Source organism: Halichoerus grypus, chromosome 3 (assembly GCF_964656455.1).
Source record: "Halichoerus grypus chromosome 3, mHalGry1.hap1.1, whole genome shotgun sequence".
Lineage (NCBI taxonomy): Eukaryota > Metazoa > Chordata > Mammalia > Carnivora > Phocidae > Halichoerus > Halichoerus grypus.
This window is the reverse complement of record NC_135714.1, coordinates 79872733-79897655: the sequence shown is the minus strand read 5'-3', so window position 1 is coordinate 79897655 and position 24923 is coordinate 79872733. Positions and strand designations below refer to the sequence as shown.

At 34.8% G+C, this 24923-nt stretch overlaps 1 protein-coding gene across 1 annotated transcript in view; it reads left to right on the top strand.

Annotated features, from left to right (window-relative positions):
- The window catches only part of STPG2 (sperm tail PG-rich repeat containing 2), a 314912-nt gene that overhangs the window by 147660 nt on the left and 142329 nt on the right, over positions 1–24923 (top strand). Inside the window, exon 8 of the mRNA XM_078068237.1 lies at positions 9491–9601. Within this exon, the coding sequence (XP_077924363.1) occupies positions 9491–9601 (111 nt within the window). The remainder of the gene's footprint in view (positions 1–9490; positions 9602–24923) is intronic.

Genomic DNA, 24923 nt, shown 5'->3' with positions numbered 1-24923 from the left:
AGGCAGTAACCTCTTTGACATCACCCACAGCAACTTCTTTCAAGATACATCTCCAAAAGCTAGTGAAACAAAAGCAAAAATGAACTTTTGGGACTTCATCAAGATAAGAAGCTTCTGCACAGTAAAGGAAACAGTCAACAAAACAAAGAGGCAACCCACAGAATGGGAGAAGATATTTGCAAATGACACTACAGATAAAGGGCTGGTATCCAAGATCTATAAAGAATTTCTTAAACTCAACACCCAAAAAACAAATAATCAAGTCAAAAAATGGGCAGAAGACATGAACAGACAGTTCTCTGAAGAAGACATACAAATGGCTAACAGAGACATGGAAAAATGTTCATCATCATTAGCCATCAGGGAAATCCAAATCAAAACCACACTGAGATAACACCTTATACCCGTTGGACTGGCAAAAATTGGCAAGGCAAGAAACAATAAATGTTGGAGAGGTTGTGGAGAAATGGGAACTCTCTTACACTGTTGGTGGGAATGCAAGTTGGTACAGCCACTTTGGAAAACAGTGTGGAGGTGCCTCAGAAAATTAAATATAGAGCTACCCTATGACCCAGCAATTGCACTCCTGGGTATTTACCCCAAAGACACAGATGTAGTGAAAAGAAGGGCCATATGCACCGCAATGTTCATAGCAGCAATGTCCACAATAGCCAAACTGTGGAAAGAGCTGAGATGATCTTCAGTAGATGAATGGATAAAGAAGATGTGATCCATATATACAATGGAATATTACTCAGCCATCAGAAAAGATGAATCCCCAACTTTTGCGTCAACATGGATAGGACTGGAAGAGATTATGCTAAGTGAAATAAGTCAAACAGAGAAAGTCATTTATCAGGGTGCCTGGGTGGCTTAGTTGTTAAGCGTCTGCCTTCAGCTCAGGTCATGATCCCAGGGTCCTGGGATTGAGCCCTGCATCAGGCTCCCTGCTTGGCAGGAAGCCTGCTTCTCCCTCTCCCACTACCCCTGCTTGTGTTCCTGCTTTCGCTATCTCTCTCTCTCTGTCAAATAAATAAATAAAATAAAATAAAAAAAAAGAAAGTCAATTATCATATGGTTTCACTTATTTGTGGAACATAAGGAATAGCATGGAGGACATTAGGAGAAGGAAGGGAAAAATGAAGGGGGGGGAGATCAGAGGGGAGACATGAACCATGAAAGACTATGGACTCTGAAAAACAAACTAAGGGTTTTAGAGGGGAGGGGGGTGGGGGGATGTGTTAGCGTGGTGATGGGTATTAAAGAGGGCATGTACTGCATGGAGCACTGGGTGTTATATACAAACAATGAATTATGGAACACTACATCAAAAACTAATGATGTACTGTATGGTGAGTAATGTAACATAATAGAAAAAAATAAAAAAAAATAAATAAATTTAAATTTAAATTAATAAATTTTAAAATCTAATAAAATTTAAATAAAATTAAAAGAAATGCATCATGAACGTTAGTAGTTTTTAGAATATTTTTGTTGTATTTTGCTTAAAATGTACTAGAAGTTAATTATTCTAAGTAACCCGACATTTAAATTTAGAAGAATTGTTAGAATAACTTGCAAGAATTCTTTATAAAGCCCTCATTATAATCTTTATTCTCCTTTGCAGATAATGAGACAGTATAGCATAGTGATTATTAGCATGATCTCTGATGTCAGAGTACTTGAGCATATTTTCTTGCTCTGTCACTGACCTTGTGTATGTTATTTAACCTCTTTATGCCTTAGTAAGATAGAGAGCATTATAGTACATACTACGAAGCATTATTGTGAATACTAAATGAGTCAATACATGTAAAATACTTTAGCTTCTGGCACATAGCAAAAACTTAATAACTTTTGTTACTATTATTATTATTATTTTTTAAGATTTTATTTATCTGACAGAGAGAGACACAGTGAGAGGGAACATAAGCAGGGGGAGTGGGAGAGGGAGAAGCAGGCTTCCCGCAGAGCAGGGAGCCTGACGCGGGGCTCGATCCCAGGACCCTGGGATCATGACCTGAGCCGAAGGCAGATGCTTAATGACTGAGCCACCCAGGCGCCCCTTTTGTTACTATTATTAATAATTAAAAATTACCCATAGGATTAACACAGACTCTTTTTGTTTATGTAAAATTTGACAAACTACAATCAAGAGTGAAAGATATACACTAAACATGTCTAAGTTTTAAAAATCCAGTCTGATAAACTGTGTTGAACTGCAGTATTAATCCATTTATATTTAATGTGATTACTGATACATTTGTGTGTATAGAAGCCATATTATGCATATATTCTATTGGCTTGCTTGTTTTAGCATTTTTTCTTACCTCACCTTCTTTTTTGACTTAGTAAAATATTTTATATTATTCTATTTCATCTATTTTTATAACATTTTTAGTTATGTATTATTTTATAGTCTTTTAGTGCTGGCCACCAAAATTATAATATGTATCCTTTACTTTTGCAGTTTAATAAAAAGGATTACTTTTACCACTTCTCAATATGCTAACTTAAAACATTTTAGCTCCATTTTCTACCTCCTATTTTGTTAATTTTTGTCATACAGCATAAGTTTATGTATATTTTGAGCCCTTTGAATATTACTGTTTTATACAATCAATATTTATTCATATTTACCCAAACATTTACCTTCTCTTTTGTGTTTTGTTTCTTTCTGCATTTCTGGTTTCTGTATCAAATCATTTTTCTTCTGCCTGAAAAACTCCTTTTAGTGCTTCTTTTGTTTAAGGTCTGTTGCTGATGAATTATTGTAATTTTGTCTGAAAATGTCTTTGTCATTTTTATTTTGGGGGGATTGGATTTGTAGGGTGGGAGTCATTCTATTGTTTTAGGCCTTCTGTCATTTCCATTGAGAAGTACATTGTTAAGTTTATTGTTTCTCCTTTGAAAGCAACTTTTTTTTTTTTTTTGTCTGTTTCTTCAATGTGTCAAAACTGTGGTTCTCTTTATATTTATTTGCCTGAGGTTTGTAGAGCCTCTGGGTTGATGTCTTTCATCAGTTTTAAGTAACTTTTACTATTATTGTGTATTTGAGACCTTTCTTGTTTCTTGAGAAAGGCTTGTATTGCTATATGCTTCCCTCTTAGGACCACCTTTGCTGCATCCCAAAGATTTTGAACCATTGTGTTTTCAATTTCATTTGTTTCCACGAATTTTTTAAATTCTTTAATTTCCTGGTTGACCCATTCATTATTTAGTAGGGTGCTGTTTAGCCTCCATGTATTTGAGTTCTTTCCGACTTTCCTCTTGTGATTCATTTCTAGTTTTGAAACATTGTGGCCTGAAAATATGCCGGGAATGATCCCTATCTTTTGGTACCAGTTGAGAGCTGATTTGTGACCCAGTATGTGATCTATTTGGAGAATGTTCCATGTGCACTTGAGGAGAATGTGTATTCTGTTACTTTAGGATAGAATGTTCTGAATAAATCTGTGATGTCCATCTGGTGCAATGTGTCATTCAAAGCCCTTGTTTCCTTTTTGATCTGCTTAGATGATCTTTCCATTGTAGTGAGTGGGGAGTTAAAGTCCTCTGCTATTATTATATTATTATCACTGTGTTTCTTTGATTTTGTTATTAATTGGCTTATATAATTGGCTGCTCCCATGTTAGGGGCATAGATAGTTACAATTGTTAGATCTTCTTGTTTGGTAGACCCTTTAATTGTGATATAGTGTCCTTTCTCATCTCTTATTACAGTCTTTGGTTTAAAATCTAATTTGTCTGATATAAGGATTGCCACCCCAGCTTTCTTTTGATGTCCATTATGGTGATAAATGGTTTTCCACTCCCTTACTTTAAATCTGGAAGTGTCTTTGGGTATAAAATGAATCTCCTGCAGGCAGCATATTTATGGGGCTTGCTTTTTCATCCAATCTGATACCCTGTGTCTTTTGATTGGGGCATTTAGTACATTTACAGAGTAACTACTGAAAGATATGAATTTAATGCCATTGTATTTCCTGTAAAGTCCCTGTTACTTTTGTTGTCTCTGTTCCTTTCTGGTCTATGTTACTTTTGGGATCTCTCTTTCCTTAAAGGATCCCTTTCAATATATATATATTTTTTTTATTTAAAGATTTTTATTTATTTATTTGTCAGAGAGAGAGAGAGCACAAGTGGGGGGAGCAGCAGAGGGAGAGGGAGAAGCAGGCTCCCCACTGAGCAGGGAGCCCGATGTGGGACTCGATCCCAGGACCCTGGGATCATGACCTGAACCGAAGGCAGACGCTTAACGACTGAGCCACCCAGGTGTCCCCCTTTCAATATTTCTTGTAGGGCTGGTTTGGTGATCCAAATTCTTTTAGTTTCTGTTTGTCCTGGAAGCTTTTTCTCTCCTATTTTAATGACATCCTAGCATGATAAAGTATTCTTGGCTGCATATTTTTCTCATTTAGCATCCTGAATATATCGTGTTCATCCTCTCTGGTCTGTCAGGTCTCTGTGGATAGGTCTCCTGACAGTCTAATGTTTCTACCCTTGTAGGTTAGGTACCTCGTGTCCCAAGCTGCTTTCAGGGTTTTCTGTTTGTCTCTGAGATTTGCAAGTTTCACTATTATATGCTGAGGTGTTGACCTGTTTTTATTGATTTTGAGGGCAGTTTTCTGTTCCTCCTGGACTTGAATGCCTGTTTCCCTCTCCAGATTAGGAGTTCTCTGCTCTCATTTGCTCCAATATACCTTCTGCCCCTCTCTGTCTCCTTCTTCTTCTGGGATCCCAATTATTCTAATATTGTGTTTTCTTATGGTATCACTTATCTCTCAAATTCTCCCCTCGTGATCCAGTAGTTTATCTCTCTTTTTCTCAGCTTCTTTATTCTCCATCATTTGGTCTTCTATATCACTAATTCTCTCTTCTGTCTCATTTATCCTAGCAGTTAGAGCCTCCATTTTTGATTGTACCTCATTAATAGCCTTTTTGATTTTGACTTGGTTAGATTTTAGTTCTTTTATTTCTCCAGAAAGGGATTCTCTAGTATCTTCTATGCTTTTTTCAAGCCCAGCTTGTATCTTTATAATCGTTATTCTGAACTTTAGTTCCAACATCTTACTTATTTCCATACTGATTATGTCCTTGGCAGTCAGTACTGCCTTTTGTTTTCTTTTTTGAGGTGAGTTTTTCCATCTTGTCATTATGTCCAGAGAAGAATAGATGAATGAGAGAACAAAATACTAAAATGGCAACCACAACCCTAGAGAAATACACACTAAACAAATCAGAAGAGACCGAAACAGAAAAAAAAAAAAAAAAAATTAAAAGAAAGAAAAAGAGAGAATATAATCAGAGAGGTGAAGAGAATAGTGCAGTACACTGGATCCTGTGTGTATTTTGATCTGTTTGTTAGAAAACTAGATCCCAAAGTTGTAAAGAAAGAAAAACTTATATATGTACAAGAATAAATTTAAATACTATGAAAAGATAGAATGTAAGTGTAAAAATGAAAATTAAAAGAAAAAAAAAAGGAGGAATATAAACAGACAGGTGGACAGAACAGAGCAATACACTATATCCTGAGTGTATTTTGGTTGGTTTGTTAAAAGAAACTACATCTCAAAATTGTAAGGAAAGAAAAACTTGTATTTATGCAAAAGTAAAATGAAATACATTGAACCATTAGATTGTAACTGTAAAGGTGAAAATTTAAAAAGACTAACAAAACAAAACAGAAGAAGAGAAAAAGAGAGAATATGATGAGAGAGGTGAAGTGAACAGAGACATACACTAGATTCTGGGTGTATTTTGGTCTGTTAGAAGAAATTGTGTCCCAAAATCATAAAGAAAGAAAAATTTATATATATACAAAAATAAGATTAAATATAATGAAAGGATAGAATGTAACTGTAAAAATGAAAATTAGATTAATAAAAAGAGTGGATAAAATAAGAAAATGGTTGAAAAAGGAAAGAGGGAAAAAATTAAAAGTGAAGACTATAGAATTATAGCAAATAAACCATGAATTCTATATGCTAGATTTCTGTGGTGCTAGAGATTTGCAATTCTCAATGATTGGTAAACTTGTTCTTTGCTGGATGTTCATGCTAATATTCTGGGGAGGGGCCTGTTGCATTGATTCACAAGTCTCTTTTCTCTAGTCAGAATTGCATCACTCTTGCTAGGGGCCAGGCTAAGTAATTGGCTCTAGATTGCTCTATGTGGCTTTTGTTCCCTGAAGGCTTTCTGTGCTGCTTTAGAGGATGAGAATGAAAATGGCACCCTCCCAGTCTCCAGCCCCAGAGCCAAAAGCTCTGGGTCCCACCTCAGTGCACCCTCCGGGGAAAGCAGTTATAACATCACTCCTGTCTCCCTGGTCTCCATCTGCTCTCTGTGCTCATCCAGCCTGTTACTGAGTGTTTGTATCTCAGGCACGAGACCCTGCTTTGAGTCTCCAAGCTCTGTAGACTCCTGTGGCATGCATCTGAGCTGCTCTTCCTGGGGGAGGAAGGGGCGTCTTGCTGGTTCTATGGCTTTTGGGCCCCTGCTCGGAGAGCAGTTGCCCAACTGTGCCACAGTTCTTATGGCAACCCTAAGTCAGAGCCCACTCCTGGGCTTGCTGATTACAGCTGTCTTCCCTGCTCTGATGCCTGGGAACTCTGCCACACTTAGGCCTCCCTGGTTTTCCAGTGATGCCAAGCATCCTGAGACCACAATATCCCACCTAGGATTCCACCTCTCTTTGCCACCTGACCATCTGTTAGGCAGGGATGTCCCTCATTGGAGCAGACTTCTAAAAGTTCTGATTTTATGCTCCACTGCTATATCACTTTCTGGTAGGTGGCTCCCATAGGCTCCCTCCCCCTGAAGTTTATCTTCCCATATATAGCCTTGGATTCACTTCTCCACACCTCCCACCTTGCAGAAAGTGGTCGCTTTTCTATCTGTACAGTCACAGCTGTTTTTTCCTAGATCTCTGGTTGAGTTCACAGGTGTTTGGAATGATTTGATGGCTGTCTAGCTGAATTCCCGGGACCAGGCAAAACTAAGTTCTCCTACTCCTCTGCCATCTTGGACTCTCTCTTTGCTTTTGTTTAGATATTTTCTTCAGACATATCTTTCAATTAACTAATATTTTTTTAAAAACTGTGTTTCAATTGCTCTTACACTGACCTAAGTTTTTAATTTCAGATTATTCTATTTTTAGTTGTAGAATGAATTCTATTTAAGTCTTTCCAAAGATTTCACTTCTTAGGAGAAATTCTCCATGTTTTTAACTCTCTTTTTTCATTTTTTTCTTCTGTTTTCTTGAACACATTAATTATACTTATTTTAAAGTTCTGTGTACTAACTCTAATATCTGGATCACCTATTAGCCTGTTGTTATTTTCTGTTATTTTTTTTTCTTGAGTTTTGATCATGCATGTCTATCTTTCAGCATGCCCCCTAATTTTTAATAAAATGCCAGATATTGCATGCAATATAGAGACTTTAAATGGTGTTACCTTCTACTAGAGAGATTTTATACTTTCCTTTGCAAGGCAGATAGAAGTCAGAGATCACCTTAATCCAATCATGAATTACAGTGAATATATTTTTTCTAGGGCTTAATTTACCTCTGGCTTGTTCGTTTTCTTAAGTGTAGTCCTCTAGGGATTTCAGCTCCAAGCCTGATGTGTTCAAGACCCCTCTCTTCTGAACTTCAATCTTTAATGCATCTGTGTTTTGGCTTAGATTTTTAGCATCACCCCATCTCTTATCCTCTGGCAAAGAGATTCATGGGGAAACAGACCATCATGTGTTTTGAGGCTCCTCAAACCTGCAATTTTGCCATTTTTAATGGCAAAGAACTGAGCTTTTTCTCAGTTCTTTAACAGCAACCTCTGCCAGGTCTAAACCCAAATTCTTTCTCTGTTGCCTGTATGAGCAAATGCCACTAGGGAAAAAGCACCTACAGAGTGATAGCTTACCTTTCAGAAGTTCTACCCTCTTTAGAATCTTAGCCCCTCTTGTCTATGCTGACAACTCAAGGTTAGAAGCATCCACAACTGTATGAGGCCTTTAAAAATAAGATTTTCTTATATTTTATCTGGATTTCAATTATTTTTGGTAAAAATGTGATCTTCTGCAAACTTATCCCCTCTAAAGCCAGAGTCATCCAATGACTGGTACATTTTCTGAACTTCTACCCATAAACAGTAAAAATTGCAAAATGTGGGTGCCTAGATGGCTCAGTTGGTTTAGTGTCTGCCTTCGGCTCAAGTCATGATCTCAGGGTCCTGGGATTGTGCCTTGCATCCAGCTCCCTGCTTGGTGGAGAGTTTCTTTCTCCCTCTGCCCCTCCCCACTACTTGAGTGCGTGCTCTCTCTCTCAAATAAATAAATAAAATCTTTTAAAAAGTTGCAAAGTGCTTTTGAATTTCTCTTTGCTATAATTTCTAGTACCATGTACATGATAATAATAAAATTTATTATAAAAGTAAATTATTTTTTCAGCATCAGTAAATATAAAACCACACAAAATAATAATGCTGGCTCAGATGTTCTATATTTGAAGGCTTTCATAAGATGTGACTGATTTTTCTGTTTTTGAAAGTGATAAAATCTGTTTTCTTTTGAGTGACTAGGTAGGAATAATATTAGGAGAAGAGTCGAGAAGCACCAACTTCAGCATTTAGTTAGAGAGGCATATGGTTTTAAAGATATAGTATGTGAGGGATGGATTTTTTAGTAGATTAATTTTCCTCATAAAGTGAACAAAGAAAGAGATATCTAATTATTTTACTAGGTATTGCATTCTGAATTATTAAATATGAATGTCAAATTCTGAAATAAAAACAGTGAAGTATATAAAAATGGAAAAATAAATTCTCATCCCTTTTGTATACACAGAGAATGTTACTACTGGTTATAGAGTTTAAAATATTAAATGAATGCAAATGAGTAAATTGTATGATGAATCAGAGTATAATATCACAAGGATTAATTAATTGCTAATTAAAATTTTACATTACCAGCTTCATGTAGCCTATTAATTTGCATCCTCAATACATATAAGGAATTACAATATTCAGGAGAGTGTGGATCATTCTGCTTAGAAAATTTATTAATCAAGGATTTCCACATAATCAATTTAAATAGTTACTGTTAATATATATTTATTTTATGTATTAGTAATTAAATACTAACAAGTAATACTGTATGGCTAAATATCTCATATGTTATGAAACAACAAAAATTGATGTCTGAATTTGACATCACAGTGTAGGTAATAACTCACTCTTAATGTGTTTAAATAATGTATGTAGATCCTACTTTTCTAGAGTTCCATATAATTAACTCTTTTTTCATTTTTATATCTCATTGACTTAAAGTCTTTTACTCCTATATCCCATTTAAAATTTTTAATGAATATGTCTATCTCTATTTAATGATAAAGCAACATTGATGTACTTTCTTGCAAATTTATTACTTATTGTGCCACTTGAATTGATAAATAGAAAGGATATACTCTTTTTATCCCTTCTTTCAATATGCTTTTTGGAACTCACAGGTTGGTGGAATTTCTGATGAACTACCTAACTTGACTAACCGCTATGCTGCTTTCTTGTCAAGAACACAAAGATCTACTAAACTGTCAGATATGGTAAGAAGACTCCTCTATAGCCAAACTTATTTGTAATCTAGAAATCATGGAGGAGACTGTATAACATGAACAGTATATTAGGATCTGAGAGACGTACCTGGTAGGCTGTTGTAACATCTTTGGTGAGCATGATACTTCCATATTTTTAAAGTTCAGCCAAAATTCTTGAAGCTAAGTAGAAGTCCAGCATTGCTCTGTGAGAGACTATTATATGGAATATCTCCTGTAGGGTTAGAGAACATTTGTTTTTAGGACATATAGGAAATCATAATCATTTTGGATATGAAGTGAAAGATTTACTTTAGGTTCACCTCAGTTTATTCATAAGTGTAAATTTTTTCTTTTCAATTTGAATCTGTCTTGCAACCTAAGACTCTTCATTCAGGGCTTTTCTTTAATCCATGTTAATCTGTATTTTAAACTGTTGCTATGAATTTTTCTAACTAAATTTCCATTTTTTATAAATACTTAATATTGAATAAGTTGAAATAAATAAAGCCGATGAAATTTAAAAATGAATATTTATTCATTCAGAATAAATTTACTAAAAGATCAATTTGAAATTTGCAGTTAAAAAGTTAGACTTCCATGTACAGGAATTGTTAAAATGAATTTTTATAGACATTGGGCTGAAATTAATAAGAAATTAATAATAAGATATTATTAATAACCTATTATCAAAACAAGCTCATCAATCAGGTTTTAAAGTGTAGCCATCAACTTGAGAAGTAGCACTGCTTGCTGAAATAAAATTCTAGTAGGTGCACAATGCCAAGAGTTCATTTATAATGTTTTTAGTGGTGAAGTAACTGGTACAAAATTAGGAAGAACTAGTTTAAAGAAAGGACAAATGCAAAGCTAGTTAAATTAATATAGCTGTGAATGTCTAAGAAATCATAGGGATTAATTTGGTGAGAGTCATCAGAAATGGGCTTATTTTTTTCTGAGATATCAGTTTATTGAATCTTATTTTTTTCGAAGACATTGGTTGATGGGGTCAGAATTAGCATCAGGTTTTATGATTTTTTTTGTAGCTATAAGTTCAAAGACAGTTAAAATCATCCAGCAGTGTTCTTGACATGTAAGAGATTCTCATAATTGTAAAATAAATGTTTTTTTAAAATGCCTTATTTTAATAGATCATTTATTTATCTTGAGGAGTTTTATGGTTGTGTTGTGTTTCTGAAGTGAGTCATTATACACATTAGGATCCACTGTGAAGTATGTCAGAGGTAATTTATTACTAGTATAAAGCCTTTAAGCCTAAGAATATTTAGTGGATTCATAGTTATTTCTATCATGATATTATAGCTACTAGGAAAAAATGCAAATCTCTGAAGGTACCCATAGGAATGCATATGTATGTGCTAAATGTTTGTAGAGAAACAAGATGGTGATGTGCCCTAAAGAAAGATGAGTTACTTTACCAATTGCTTTTACTTAATTTACATTTTTCTCTTTTAACTTGGTCTCTCACTGGATCTGGAAACTCCTGTTTTAGTATTGTTGTTTTTTGACATGAAACACTTGGAATTTAAAGTATTGGGTGGGACTTTGCTTACCCAAGAAGCAAAATAGTTTAATTACATAGAATACTTTGGTTTTAGAAACTCTTCTGCATATAAAATACCCTTCAAATATGTAGGTGTATAATATATATCTCATGAAAAATCCAAACTATTGATCCCAGATCAAAATTGATCTCAAACTTATAAAGTAATGGAATTAATTTTATAATTTTCACTTAAAGTAAAAATATTAGAAAATTTACTGCCTACATTTTAAAGGGTATAAATTTGATTTTCAACATTTTATACGTTTCACATAAAAATATTTAAAAACTCAAGCTTCTGGTTTCATATGAAAGACGTATATGTACATCTCTCTTCCTTTTACATGGTCCCAATGAAATAGATTTTTTTTTAAACTACAACATAGCATTAGTTTAATATAAAAAGACAAAGAGATTGAAAATATGATAAATGGAGGCTAGAAACAAGCCAAACATCTGTTTATTAGGCATAGTAGTTAGGAGTATTTGATATAAAAAACAGTAAATTATCCTGAAATGAATAAAGACAGAAGTCTTCAATTAGAAGAACTCAACATAATACCAAGGAGGATAAATTTTAAAAGACATACATCCCTTTCACATTGCTTTGCATTTTCAGAAGACTAGAATTAAAATACCCTTGAAGCTTCCACAGAGAAAAGTAACTGGGTCACCTACAGAGGAATGAGAAACATACTGATACCCAACATTTTCCCAGCACCATTGGCAACATTTCAGAGTTAGGAGATGATGGAATAACACTTTCTTGAATTTCCAAGAGGAAATAAATTTGGATATAGAATTCTGCCTTTATACAATATAAATCCAATTAAATGAGTCAAGAGAATAATTTTCTGGTATGCAAGAGCTCAGAAAGTTTAGTACTTCTACATTTCCATGTATAAAGATGCTCCAGCAAAATATAAAAAGGGAAATGAGAGACAGATGACATACCCCTAGAGAACAGAAACTGAGCATTTCCTGGATGAAGTAAAATGAAAACAAATTAATAAAGAAGGCATTTTTAGCTCATTCATGGGTCATTCTTGAGGAGTCATGGATTTGGTGGCAGAATTTCATTTACTTCTCTATGTGTTTGGCCACACGAGTTGGTTTGATAAGGAATAACCATGATATTCAAATTTCTATTTTAATACTGAGTGGTTTTAGATCAATCTATACAAATTGCAGAGGACTTAGTTATAATATAAAAATATAAATATTAGAAAACTTAGTATCAATAAAACAAAAGCAAGAAGTGAAAGGTTGGGATGGAGTAAAACGTGCCAAATTTCTTATAGTACACAGAGTCAAGAGATATCAAAAATTGACAGATCACAGTATAAGTTCTTATATTGTTTGTAATGGTAAATAAAAAAAAAAACCCTCTAAGAACCCAATTACTGTTAAAATAAATTATTTTTGAAATGGAACTAGAGAGAGATCAAAGAGGACAATTTTACTGTTCATTTTAGACTCATATATGATTTGATTTTTATTTATACTGTGAACATATTATTTTAAAATAAAAATAAAAATAGTACTCATGAGTTAATGATGAGTATGTATTTGGAATGGCATGATCTACTGGTACCTGGACTGACCCATTTTCTGCAAACAACCAAAATTCTAGATAAAATAGAAACAAATATATTCATGAGTGCTTCCAAGAATTAGGAAGAAATTAAGAGTACACAGGCTAAAGACTAAATTAAGGAGGGGCCCCAGAGTGGCAGAGCACTGAAGTTCACTTCTACCCTAAGGACATTTGCCAAACCATATGACATTGAATTTTAATTTTTATAGCCTCCAAGGCCTCCAGGGAATGAAACAAAGCCTTAGACCTCTCATAGTGGGTAGTCTCAAAGAAGATTTATGAATACAGTTAAAACTCCAAAGGGCAAGCTGTACAGGTTAAAAGTGAAATGCAAATAAATCTACCTTTCACACCTACCAGAGGATTTGAGAGAAGTTACTGGTGTTGGGCACTTTGGTTTTGAATGTATATTAGAGGAATTACCCCTGAGAATCTGTTACATTTTATATTCATTTAATGATGTGAATTGTTAAAAAACACAAAACATCTGTCACAGATATTAACAAAATTAATTTAATTTAATTTAATTATTATTATGTTTTAAAGATTTTATTTATTTGGCACAGAGAGAGAGACAGCTAGAGAGGGAACACAAGCAGCGGGAGCAGGAGAGGGAGAAGCAGGCTCCTGGCTGAGCAGGAAGCCCGATGTGGGGCTCGATCCTAGGACCCTGGGATCATGACCTGAGCCGAAGGCAGATGCTTAACGAATGAGTCACAACAAAATCAATTTTATTAATAAAAATAAGAGCTAATGCTTATATAGTGCTTGTTTTAAACCAGGCACCATTCCAAATGTATAGTAACTCATTTGAATACTACAATTATGATCATTTTTAAAAAATGAGGAAACTGGGGAGCACCTCAGTTGGTTAAGTGGCCAACTCTTTCTTTCGCCTTTGGCTCAGGTCATGGTCTCGGGGTCCTGGGTTGGAGTCCTATGTCAGGTTCCCTGCTCAGTGGGGAGTCTGCCTCTCCCTCTCTCTGATCCTTTCCCACCCCCATGCTCTTTCTCTCTCTCAAATAAATAAAATCTTAAAAAAAAAGAGAAAGTTATAATGGTATATTTAGGCAGAGAGGGCCTATATCAGTCAGGGTCTAGTCAGAACATAGAACTGCACTAGTTATTTTGAGACAGATAATATAAGGGATCATGTATATTGGAGAACTGAAAAGGCAAAGAGGAAACACTAAAGTATCTTGGAAATAGTAACACAGGCAATCAGTGCCACCATTTTTAGGCCTTGGGGAATAAAGGGACTCGGTGGAGTTATTAAAACTTGAAAGGTTGGAGAGACGTTTTGTTGCTGGGATTCAACCCTCTGAAGAGGAGGCATAGCTCAGCTGGTGCTAGTGTCTCAGGAGCTCAAAAGTAAGATCAGACCCTTGGGACCCTGAAGATAGTAAAAATATATTGCAAATGGGTTTCAGCTGAACTATTTCACAAGAATCAAACTTATTCTGACTAAACTATATTGCCCTCAATATTTTTTATAATTTCTCACTGGAACATATATAGAAAGTGCTTTGATTTTTGCATAGTTTTTGGAGTTTATTTTGTTGGTTGGTTAGTTTGCTTGTTGGCATCATATCATTCACCAACCATTGGTGAGGGAGAGCACATTAAAATGAATTTTCTGAATATAGGCCCATTAATGCAAGTGAAGGATTTAGGCCAATGATTTCTGACACACTGGAGAGTGATTTGGTCACAGTGCACTTAGATACTTTGTGTATTTCCATTACATTTTGAAGTCTATGTACATTTTCATATAATTGACTTCATTAGTTCAGAAAATGGGTTTGATATGCAAGCAGCAAGAATAGGTGCTGTTGGATACCATCTTCATCAGAGCAGAGAAAGAATAGTGAAGGCAACTCCTGAGCCAGATACATTGGGATAAGCCAGATTCTAAGAGCTTGCATTTTGATTGGGTGCTGTCAGTACTTACACAGATGGTGAGAAGAATGCTATTCTACAGTTTTAGCTATTTTTGATTGCCCCACATAGGTCTCAGAAGTAAATAATAACTTCATGAAGAAATGATTTTATCTTTACTCTTCAGTTGCTAAAAAAATTTTGCACTCTCATGTGTTTTGAGAATGAAATCTGTCCTGACTTTGAAGGTGTCACGATTATTTAAAACGAACAACAGCAAAATGACTCATATTTTAGATAATCTCTGAGGTTTAAATTTTGCTATATTTGTGGCATCATCCGAAACTGATTCCTACATTCTATCAACCAGTCATTATGTTGTAGCTTATGGGGTGATAAAAAAAGAGAAAGTATGCTACAAGTGACATGGAAATGACTAGACTATAACTCCATCATTTAAATCCTTGAAGCCAACATGACTACATGTGCAACCCTACATATGGTATAAAAATGATATCATTAATGCCATTAAAACCTCTTTATAATAAATTTGTGACTAAGGAAACATGACATTTAGAAATCGACTTAAAATGTCTAATTATCTTACTTAGGATGCATATATTCATGAGGAGTAAACCTTGTGTCACTGTATTTAAATGTTTGAGAATTCATATCTCTTTTCAAAATTGCCTCCACTGATGAAGAGGAGGTACACTGGATTCATTTATAGAAATCTCACTGACACAGTTAACACAGACATCTTTTGACCAATTCACAACATTAAACTTTTGAGGACCTGGTCATCATTATATACAAAAGTATGTACTAATGGTCCTTATGTTGGCATTTTTATAGACAAACAATAGTCCCATTGTATTATTACAAATGTCTAAGGGAAAAGGTGTTTTTCCATCACATAAATTTAAAATGTAGTTACTAAGTAACGTTATATTAGTATCATCCTCACAAGTACATAGGGAACAAATATGGAAAACTCTATCAGCTTCATGTAAGTTAAAATGACATTGATAGAAAAATATAAAAAAAGGGGAAGGGAAAAGGTCAGAGATATGAGGAGTATAAAGAAGAGAGATAATGGGAAGAAGTATTTATGTTGTAATATTTGAGGGGGTACAGAGTGACATAAGGAAAACTAAAGCGGAATCATGTTGGAAAAATTGTAGCTACACAAATTCGTTTGCTACTATGGGAAGGAATTGCTGCTTTTCAGTTAAGAAGCAAATACATAGGAAGAAATCCCTTTATTCACCAGCCCTTCCAGTACCCTCTAGTATCTCCTGTTGGCTGAACCCAACAGAGAGCCATCTGACAAATACAGTTTGAAGATTCCCAGGTTTGGAGCTGGGACAATAAATAGCTGAAAATCTGGTACATTTCACTCCCTTGACCACTTGGTATTCATATGCATCTTTTTACTCACATGTGAATTTCCACATGATATTCCAAACAACTCTATGTTTCTGCCTAATATGATACAACTATCTTTTGTATAACAAAAGTTTTTTCACTCTCCTAAATGAGGAGATACAAGTTTCCAACAGTGATTGTCTTCATCTCTGGCCAAATTTAGTCATAGCCTATCTAAATATTTTGTTATCTAAATACTGTCATAAATTGTTAATGTATGGTTTTTAATTGTTACCTAAATACTGAATCATACTTTGTTAACTTCTTTTTTTCTTTTTAAAAAATATTTATTTATTTATTTATTTGAGAGAGAGAGAGAGCATGCTCATGAGTTGGGGGGAGGGGGAGGTGTCAGGGTTGGGAGAGAGGGAGATGGAGAGAGACTCTCCAGCAGGCTCCCTGCTGAGTGTGGAGTCCAATGCGGGCTCACTCTCACAACCCTGACATGACTTCAGCTGAAATCAAGAGTCGGTAGCTTAACTGACTGAGCCACCCAGGTGCCTTCTTTGTTTTTTTTGTTTTTTTAAATTTTTATTTATTTATTTGACAGAGAGAGACACAGCGAAAGAGGGAACACAAGTAGGGGGAGAGGGAGAGGGAGAAGCAGACTCCCAGCTGAGCAGGGAGCCCAATGCGGGGCTCGATCCCAGGACCCTGGGATCATGACCTGAGCTGAAGGCAGACGCTTAACAACTGAGCCACCCAGGCGCCCCACACCCAGGTGCCTTCTTATAAAACTTTTAGAAAATAAGAAGGAGAGGGAGAAGAAGGAAGATGAAAATAGTTAACACACACACACACACACACACACACACACACACACACACACACACGGAGAGAGAAGGAAATTTGTATGAATAGCTGCCACGGCTGTAGACGATATTTCTGACTTCTTTCTTCTGCCACCCTCTCCATGTTTCCTTTGCCCTCAATCAGTGTGTCAGTTGTTGAGGGTTCTTTACCTAATGGAAGACCAAATCTTCATTTTTGAAGGATATGAACACTTAATGATTCTTCCTTTTTTTGGTTGATGTGATTTTCTAAAAATCTTCTATTGGAGATAGAAAGATTAAGAGGAATCTCGAAGAATGCCCCGATAAAGTTTTTCCTGCCTTCACTGTGTATCAGCAATTCAGATTTCACTTGTTAATTGTGACAAATCACCGCAGTCAGTAGAGTAACCTCGACTTTGTTTCAGTAGCATCAGTAGCCCAAAATGCTAGTTGACACTGAACTTTCAAATCTGTAGAATCAGAGTTGTGTCTCTAAGTGGAAGCATTCCTCTGTTGGGAATCAAGTCTTATAAATAAGTAGAGCTCAAAGTTATGGAGACAGCAGGCAAACATTGTGTGTGTTATTGGTGAAATAATGACAAGGGGTACTTGATATATATTGCATATGGAGCACCATGTATGTTTAAACCCTGCCCTCCCAAGGCCTTGTCTTGCAACTGGCGAGAGTTGAGTTGAGTTTTCAGCAAGCCCTTCTATTGTTCTTTTAGATCGGCTGCTTTTAACTGATGACGGTATGTTAGCCCTAGTGAATTCTGTGAGCACAAGCCCGATGCTACATTTCTTTTACTGTGAAATAAGTTCCTTGATCAGGAGTAATGTCTAGAATACTGTAACAGTAAATAAGCCATTCTCTAAGTCCAAGGAGGGCAGTACTGGTGATAGAATTATTGGCAGGGAAGACAGATGAGGTCCTTTCTTGTAATGACCTTTTTAAGGTTTTGAAGTCAGGGTTATACTCTGTCCTTAAAAGAGAGTAAAGTGTTCTTTTTCCTCCTATTCTCTCAGTTTATTTATTTTTTGCAAGATTGATTTATTCTTCCTTACATATTTGTAAGGATTCACTGTTAAAGTCTAGAGCTGAGATTTTACTTGTGGGAGGGTTTTAAAGAAAGGATTCAATACCCTTATCTATGAAATGTGTGTTTCTGATGATTTGGCATCTGGGGTCTTGTTGACCTTGGAGAGACTGCCCCTTCCAGGATCAGCCAATTACTGGAGATAGCAAATGACTCTCCTGCAAGTGTTCCTTTCTTATGCAAACTACCAATCCAGAGCTCACCATCAACCACCTACTCTATGGGGTTCTCACACTAGGAGCCTTTATTCGCTGACTTTAATCATCCCAAGGACAGGTAACCAGACAAGGAACAGCCCACTATGCTGAAGAGCCTGCTGAAAGTACTCAAATTAGCCAATCCTAAACCTGCATACCCTGCCTCACTGTTCTTCCTGTGGAAACCACAGTAAAGGCTCTCATCCATATTTTCCCCTTTCTGCCTCCCCACCAATCTTGGTGCTTTTCTGTGTGACCCCCTATGACACTGGGATCTGTGAGTATAACAAACTTTTAACAAACTTTGTTTTCAAAGAGTCATCTCTCAATCTGTTCACCTTGACATACCTAAATAATAATAAAACCTGTTTTTATACACCGTAATAGATATTGGACTATTTATATTTTGTATTTTTTCTTTTGTCTGCTTTTATTAATTCAACTTTTAGAGAAATATATCCACTTCTTCCAAATTGGCAAATATATTTGTTTAATCATAATATTCCTGTCTTTTTTGTCTGTAAGATTTATAGTGATGCCCCTTCTTTTCCCCGATATTGGTAATTTGTGTTTTCTCCTCCCTCCCTCCCTCCCTCCCTTCCTTCCTTCCTTCCTTTTTTCTGTAATCAATCTTACTAGAAGTTTATCAGTATTTATAATCTTTTTTTAAAGAAAACTTTTAACTTTGTTGATTTTCTCTGTTCTATATTTTCTATTTTATTGATTTTCTTTGTAATTTTTCTTTGTGCTTTTCCTAGGTTTGATTTGTTTTTCTTTTTCTAGTGTCTTGAAATCGAAGCTCAATCAATGATTTTTGGCTTCTTTTTGATTATATGTATTTTTAAAGCAATAAATTTCCTTCATATACTGCTTAGCTGTATTCCTCACATTTTATGTTGTTTTTAATTTTCACTTAGCTTAAAGTATTAATTCACATTTTTATTTGACCAATTTAGAAGAGTACTATTTAATTTTTATAAAGTTGGCTTTTTTTTTGAATTGTCATTCTTTCAAGCTTGCTTCCATTATGAAAAATAGAATATATTCTATATTCAATTATTTTAATGTATTAAAAATTTAGTCTTTCTTTATGGATCAGCATGTGATCAACTTTTTGTGTGTGTATGTGGAAGGAGTGCCCCATCGTCACTTTGTGATATCTGTAGAGTTTTCCTTAATGCATTAAAATATTCTTAATAATACACACCATTTTATCTGCAGGCTCTTTCAATATCAGGAGATAGAATTTATCAGACGTTGCAGATTCAGTTTTATTTGGAACATCCTCATTATTTGCAACAATTACTTCCAAGTGTTTTGAAATGTATTTTTATGAACCAATATATGAATTTTTAGTGTCAGTAGGAAAGTTACTTTTTGAAAGAAAAGATGGCATTAAATGGGAGGTTAGTAATTTTTTTCTCAATCTTCTAATGAGCCTTTTATGAATATCATTATTCAAGAATGTCTTTTTAAAATCTTAATTTTACCTTGGACCACTGTCACACATTTAAGACCATTGCTTTGAAGTTGATTTTAATTTGTCTTAACTTTACACAGATTATTTATTTCTTAAAGGTAGATATTCTGTTTTCATTGTTGTTCTTTCTGGTTTGTATCATACTAGGTACATACTAGGTTCTCAGCATATAGTTCGACATTTAAGGAAGAATATAAATCAGAAGATTCTCTTTTTTCTTATAAGCAGTATTTACCTTAAAGGAAGAATAATGTAATTATGAAATATTTAATGAACTTGGAAAGGAGATGAAATCCTTGTCAAATTGATATATAGTCTAAAAGGAACACTTGCTATTATCTACATAAAAGTTGAAAAAAAGCTGAGAAAATAGATTTATCTTTTATATTATAACTTGCATGTAGTCTAGTTGCGGTGTTTTTGTGCCTATATTTTCTGAAATCGAAGGCTGTTTGAGGGTATTTTTATCCTCTGTATCAATATAACTTGTTGGATGTATCTTTACATGAATATGAATATACCTTTTACTTTATTTCTTTTAAGTTTTATTAAAAAAATTTTTTTTAAAGTAGGCTTCATGACCAATGTAGGACTTGAACTCACAACCCTTAGACCAAGAGTCTCATGCCTTAACAATTGAGCCAGCCAGCTGTCCCTGAATATACTTTTTAAATATTAAAATTATTTTACTTATTTTCAAATGCTACCATGTATCTAAACTTTTTTCATTATGTTTTGAATTTTTCTTAGCTGGGTAAGATTGATGTGGGAAACAAAGGCAAAAGAAAAAAAATTAAATGTCCTTACAACTTACAGCCCGTTGATAAGCCCTTGAGATAGGCAGAGTGACCTTCCTGGAGAAACTCAACTGTCTTAATGTTTATACTTTGCTAAGGGCAAAAGGCAATTTTAGCTTAATACTATCCCACCTCCAGGATCCTGTAAATTTCCTTTAACATACAAAAATTCCTTTGGGATCTTCCTTTATCTCTATCTTCTCCCTCTCCCCAACATACATGTCGGCAATCATCCCCCAAGCATATGGCCCACTGATATACATCTGAAGGGTCCCATGACTAAGGTTTTATTAGACAGTAATAAATGACCTTTTCCCAACAATAGCTAGCCCCCTCAAGGTCTGGAAACCTTGCTTCCAAATTCCTTAGAGACTTAAACTATCCCTAACCCCTTCCCAACTTGAAAGTATATAATCAGTCACCCCTCACAACCCCAGTGCAGCTCTTTCTGCCCACGGGTCCTATCCCTATGCTTTAATAAAACCACCTTTTTGCATCAAAGACATCTCAAGAATTATTTCTTGACCATTCGCTCTGAACCCCAACATTTTCACATGAAGATAAGTCAAGCCTACATAAAAATAGAAAAATATGAAAGTCATTTATTGTTTGCCAGTGTTCATTGTGTGTTCAGATTTTCTCAATTTGTTCTATTTCCAAAATTCTTTCCTGACCTAGCACTTTATTTTCTTGGTAACCTATCCCATTTATTTTTTAAGTGAGTTCAGTATGCTAATTCTTTTTCATAGTGGTGGTGAGCCACCATTACAGTGGTTCTAACTGGGCTTCAGAGAATCATCAGTTTAGTTGTGTTTGCCCTAAACATAATTTCTAGGACTATATGATAAGCATCAATTTAACTTGAGATAAGAGTTTGCTCTCAGATAGAGATTACTGTGAAAATAACTGTAGAGGTTTTTTTGCTTGTTGGTATCAGGTATTGTATATATCCAATTTAGATAAATCATTTCATAGAATTGATTATCTTTCATGTGTAGATCTGATCTTATACTGTTATAAATTTTGGAGGATTTATTTTTAGTACCTGTTCTAAAGTATAGCTGATTTGAGCTTCAATATTCTCAGGATTTTCAATGATAATTTTGTTATTTTTGATTAAAATAAACACTGCAAAACAGGAAACAAACCTAAAAATTACATTATTGTAAATGTTAAAATTTGTGTTCAACTTGTTCATTTAAATTGCTTATTAAATTTAAAATAGTCACAGTTAAATTTCAAATTTAGCATGAGATTGTGTAGAAAATTTGGGTTTTATGTATGCATTAGAAGTTTTAAAATTTGAAACCCATTGATTCTGTGTGATATTTATTACATTTAAAAACTATGCCCCTATATTGAATGAGGATTTTTTATTATTTAATCCATCATGTGTAGGTATATGGTGCAATATTAATGATGCTTGGGAACAGTAAACACTTGGAATTACCTATTATCATCCACTGTAATCTTAATTGAGAGTTTAAAACTATACTCCCATCATTACACCATCAAGTAGTAGAAGCTGTTCTATAATTCAAGGACACAGTGGGTCACTTATATCTATAGCCCATCCTCTCTCTTGACCTCATATAAATGTACAGTTGCCTCTCTGACATTTCCACTTGGATTTCTAATTGCTATTTTTCATTTTAATGCAGCCAAATCCAATTAATTCTTGTAACTTCTTCATTTGCTCTAATTCCAGACAAATAGCATATAAGTATTGTAAAACACAACTCAAGTGATAAAGTTAGGCAGATAAAGTTTTGAAGGAAGTAAACTTTCAGCTGGCTCTTAAAGTTAATTTAGTGGATTGAGAAAGATGAAAAAAAAAAAAAAGACATATCTTTAACTTCCCGGGGCAGCTATTTATTCTCTTTCATTTCTTGTTTCTGTTTTTGTCATGAGTATCTGGATTTTCTTTTTTTCTTTTCTTTCTTTCTTTGAGAGAGAGAGAGAGAGAAAGAGAGCATGCACGTGTGAGCTTGTGAGCGGGAGCAGGGGGAGGGGCAATGGAGAGAGAGAGAGAATCTTAAGCAGGCTCCAGGATCAGCGTGAGCCTGACTCGGGGCTCCATCTCAAGACCCTGAGATCATGACCTGAGCTGAAATCAAGACTCGGGTGCTTAACTGACTGAGCCACCCAGGTGCCCCTATCTTGATTTTCTTTGAAGCTTAAATTGCTCAAATTCCCTTTGGGATGGAGGTTATTTTTAACATCATTGTAAAATATCTGTTGTGTTGTCAATATTCTTAGAAGGTATATACTAGTGTGAGTTTATTTTGCTAAAAGATTTTGCTTCAAGCTTCATCATAAAGGTATCCCTTTCCTCTTTAGAACGGTATTATTGGATCATTATTATAACTAGATTTTGCCATTTGCTAGTAGATCCAGAATTATATGCGTAAAATCAGTGTTTCTCAGTCCTGGCTTGGAAAGCTTCTTAGAATCAGCTAGAGAACTTGAAAAAATGCCAGTGTCAAGTCCCCACCCCTAGATATTATGAATTAATTATTGTGGAGTGGGGCCCAAGTATCTATATTTTTTGAAGCTCTCAGACTATATTAAGACAAGTGCATGTTGAAAACTGAGTTAGAATATACTATAATTGGGGCACCTTGGTGGCTCAGTCGGTTAAGTGTCTGCCTTCAGCTCAGGTCATGATCCCAGGGTCCTGGGATTGAGCCCTGAATTAGGTTCCCTGCTCAGCCGGGAGCCTCCTTCTCCTTCTCCCTCTGCCACTCCCCCTGCTTGTGCTCTCTCTCACTTACTCTCTCTTTCTCAAATAAATAATTAAAATCTTAAAAAAAGAATATACTGTAATTTATACTAAATTTCACACAATGTTAGGTCTCCCTTACTTTCTAATTAGTTTAATTTTAAGCCCTTATCCAATTATTCATTCATTCATTCATTCAGCATATATTTATTGAGGGTTTAGCATGAGCAGCTCTAGGTATTTAGGAACATAGACGTGGACAAGACATATAAGATCTTTGCCTTCATGGAAAAAATATTTTAGTGCAGAGGGGGAAAGGAGGGCATAAGTAAAAATATTAAATAAACGTGACTTCTTTCTGTTGGGTGTAATGAGTCAGGAAGAAAATATACAGGGTTCTGTGAAAGAGAGGAATGACAGAAATATGGGAGAGGTTGATACTCCCAGAAGTTTTCTCTGATAAAATAGCATTGAGATAAGATCTAAATGAGAAGAAGCCAATGGTGAAAAGAGGCTAAGGAAGATTGTTCCAGACAGAAGGAGCTTATAGCACCAGAGCCCCAGGGAGAAAAAAACTTGACATATTTGAGGAACAGAAGGAAAATTAGATGGGTGGCTTTCAGATGAGAAAAATCAGTTATTTGAATTGATGTTCCCCCAAAGGTAATTTATCATTTCTCTCTGATTGATTTCAAGATTTTTTTTTTGTCTTTAGTTTTCAGCAATTTGATTATGATGCCTGTGGGTATAGATTTACTTAGGTTTATCTTGTTTGAGGTTCTTGAATCTGTGGGTTTATATCTTTTGTCAAATTTGGGAATTTTTAGCCATTATTCCTTCAAATATATATACATATTTGATATATATATAAAATAATATATAAATAATATGTAATATATAAATAAAAATATAAATATATTTATATATATTTATCCCTGCACTCTTTCTTCTCTCCTTTTGAGTCTCTGACACAAATGTTAGACCTTTTGGTATTTTCCCACAGATCCGTAAGGCTCTGTTAATTCTTTAAAATCTACTTAAAAATCTACTTTCTCTTTGTTGTTCTGATTTGGGTAATTTCTACTGATCTATCTTTAAGTTGATTGACTCTTTCCTTTATATATCCATTTGGCCACTTAGCTCATCCAGTGAGATCTTAAAAATTTGTTAATTGTATTTTCCATTCTAAAATTGTCATTTAGTTTTTCTTTGTATACTCTAGATTCCTACTAAGAGTTTTTAATTTTCCATTTATTTCAAGGATGTTATAATTGCTCCTTGGTACTTTTGTATGATATTTGCTTTAAGCTCCTTGTCAGATAATTCCAGCATCTGTTTCACTTTGATGGTGTCATCTCTTGATTATTTTTTCTCATTTGAGTTGAGTTTTTCCTTTTCCTTCATATGATGAGTAATGTTGGATTGTGTCCCAGACATTTTCAGTACTATGTTAAGAAATTCTGGGTTCCTACTTAAATCAGTTTTAGCAGATAGTCAATTTATTTGGGTTTAGGGCACACATCCTGGACCATTTTTGTGAGCTGTAGTTTAGATGTCAATTTAGTATTTAAAATCTTTGCATTGCTATTTTGTTCTAACTTGTTTGTATGCTACCCAGTGGCCAATTTGAGACTTGGACAGTATTTTACATGACATTTCAGTTCTCAGAGCTTTTACTTTGTTGATTTGATTCTGGTTTCACCCATGAGCCACTTGGGGGTATACCAAGGACTTCATATACAGATTTAAATAATTCCTTTCTCCAGCTTTCTCTTTTCTATAATCCACTCCTCTCCTGCCA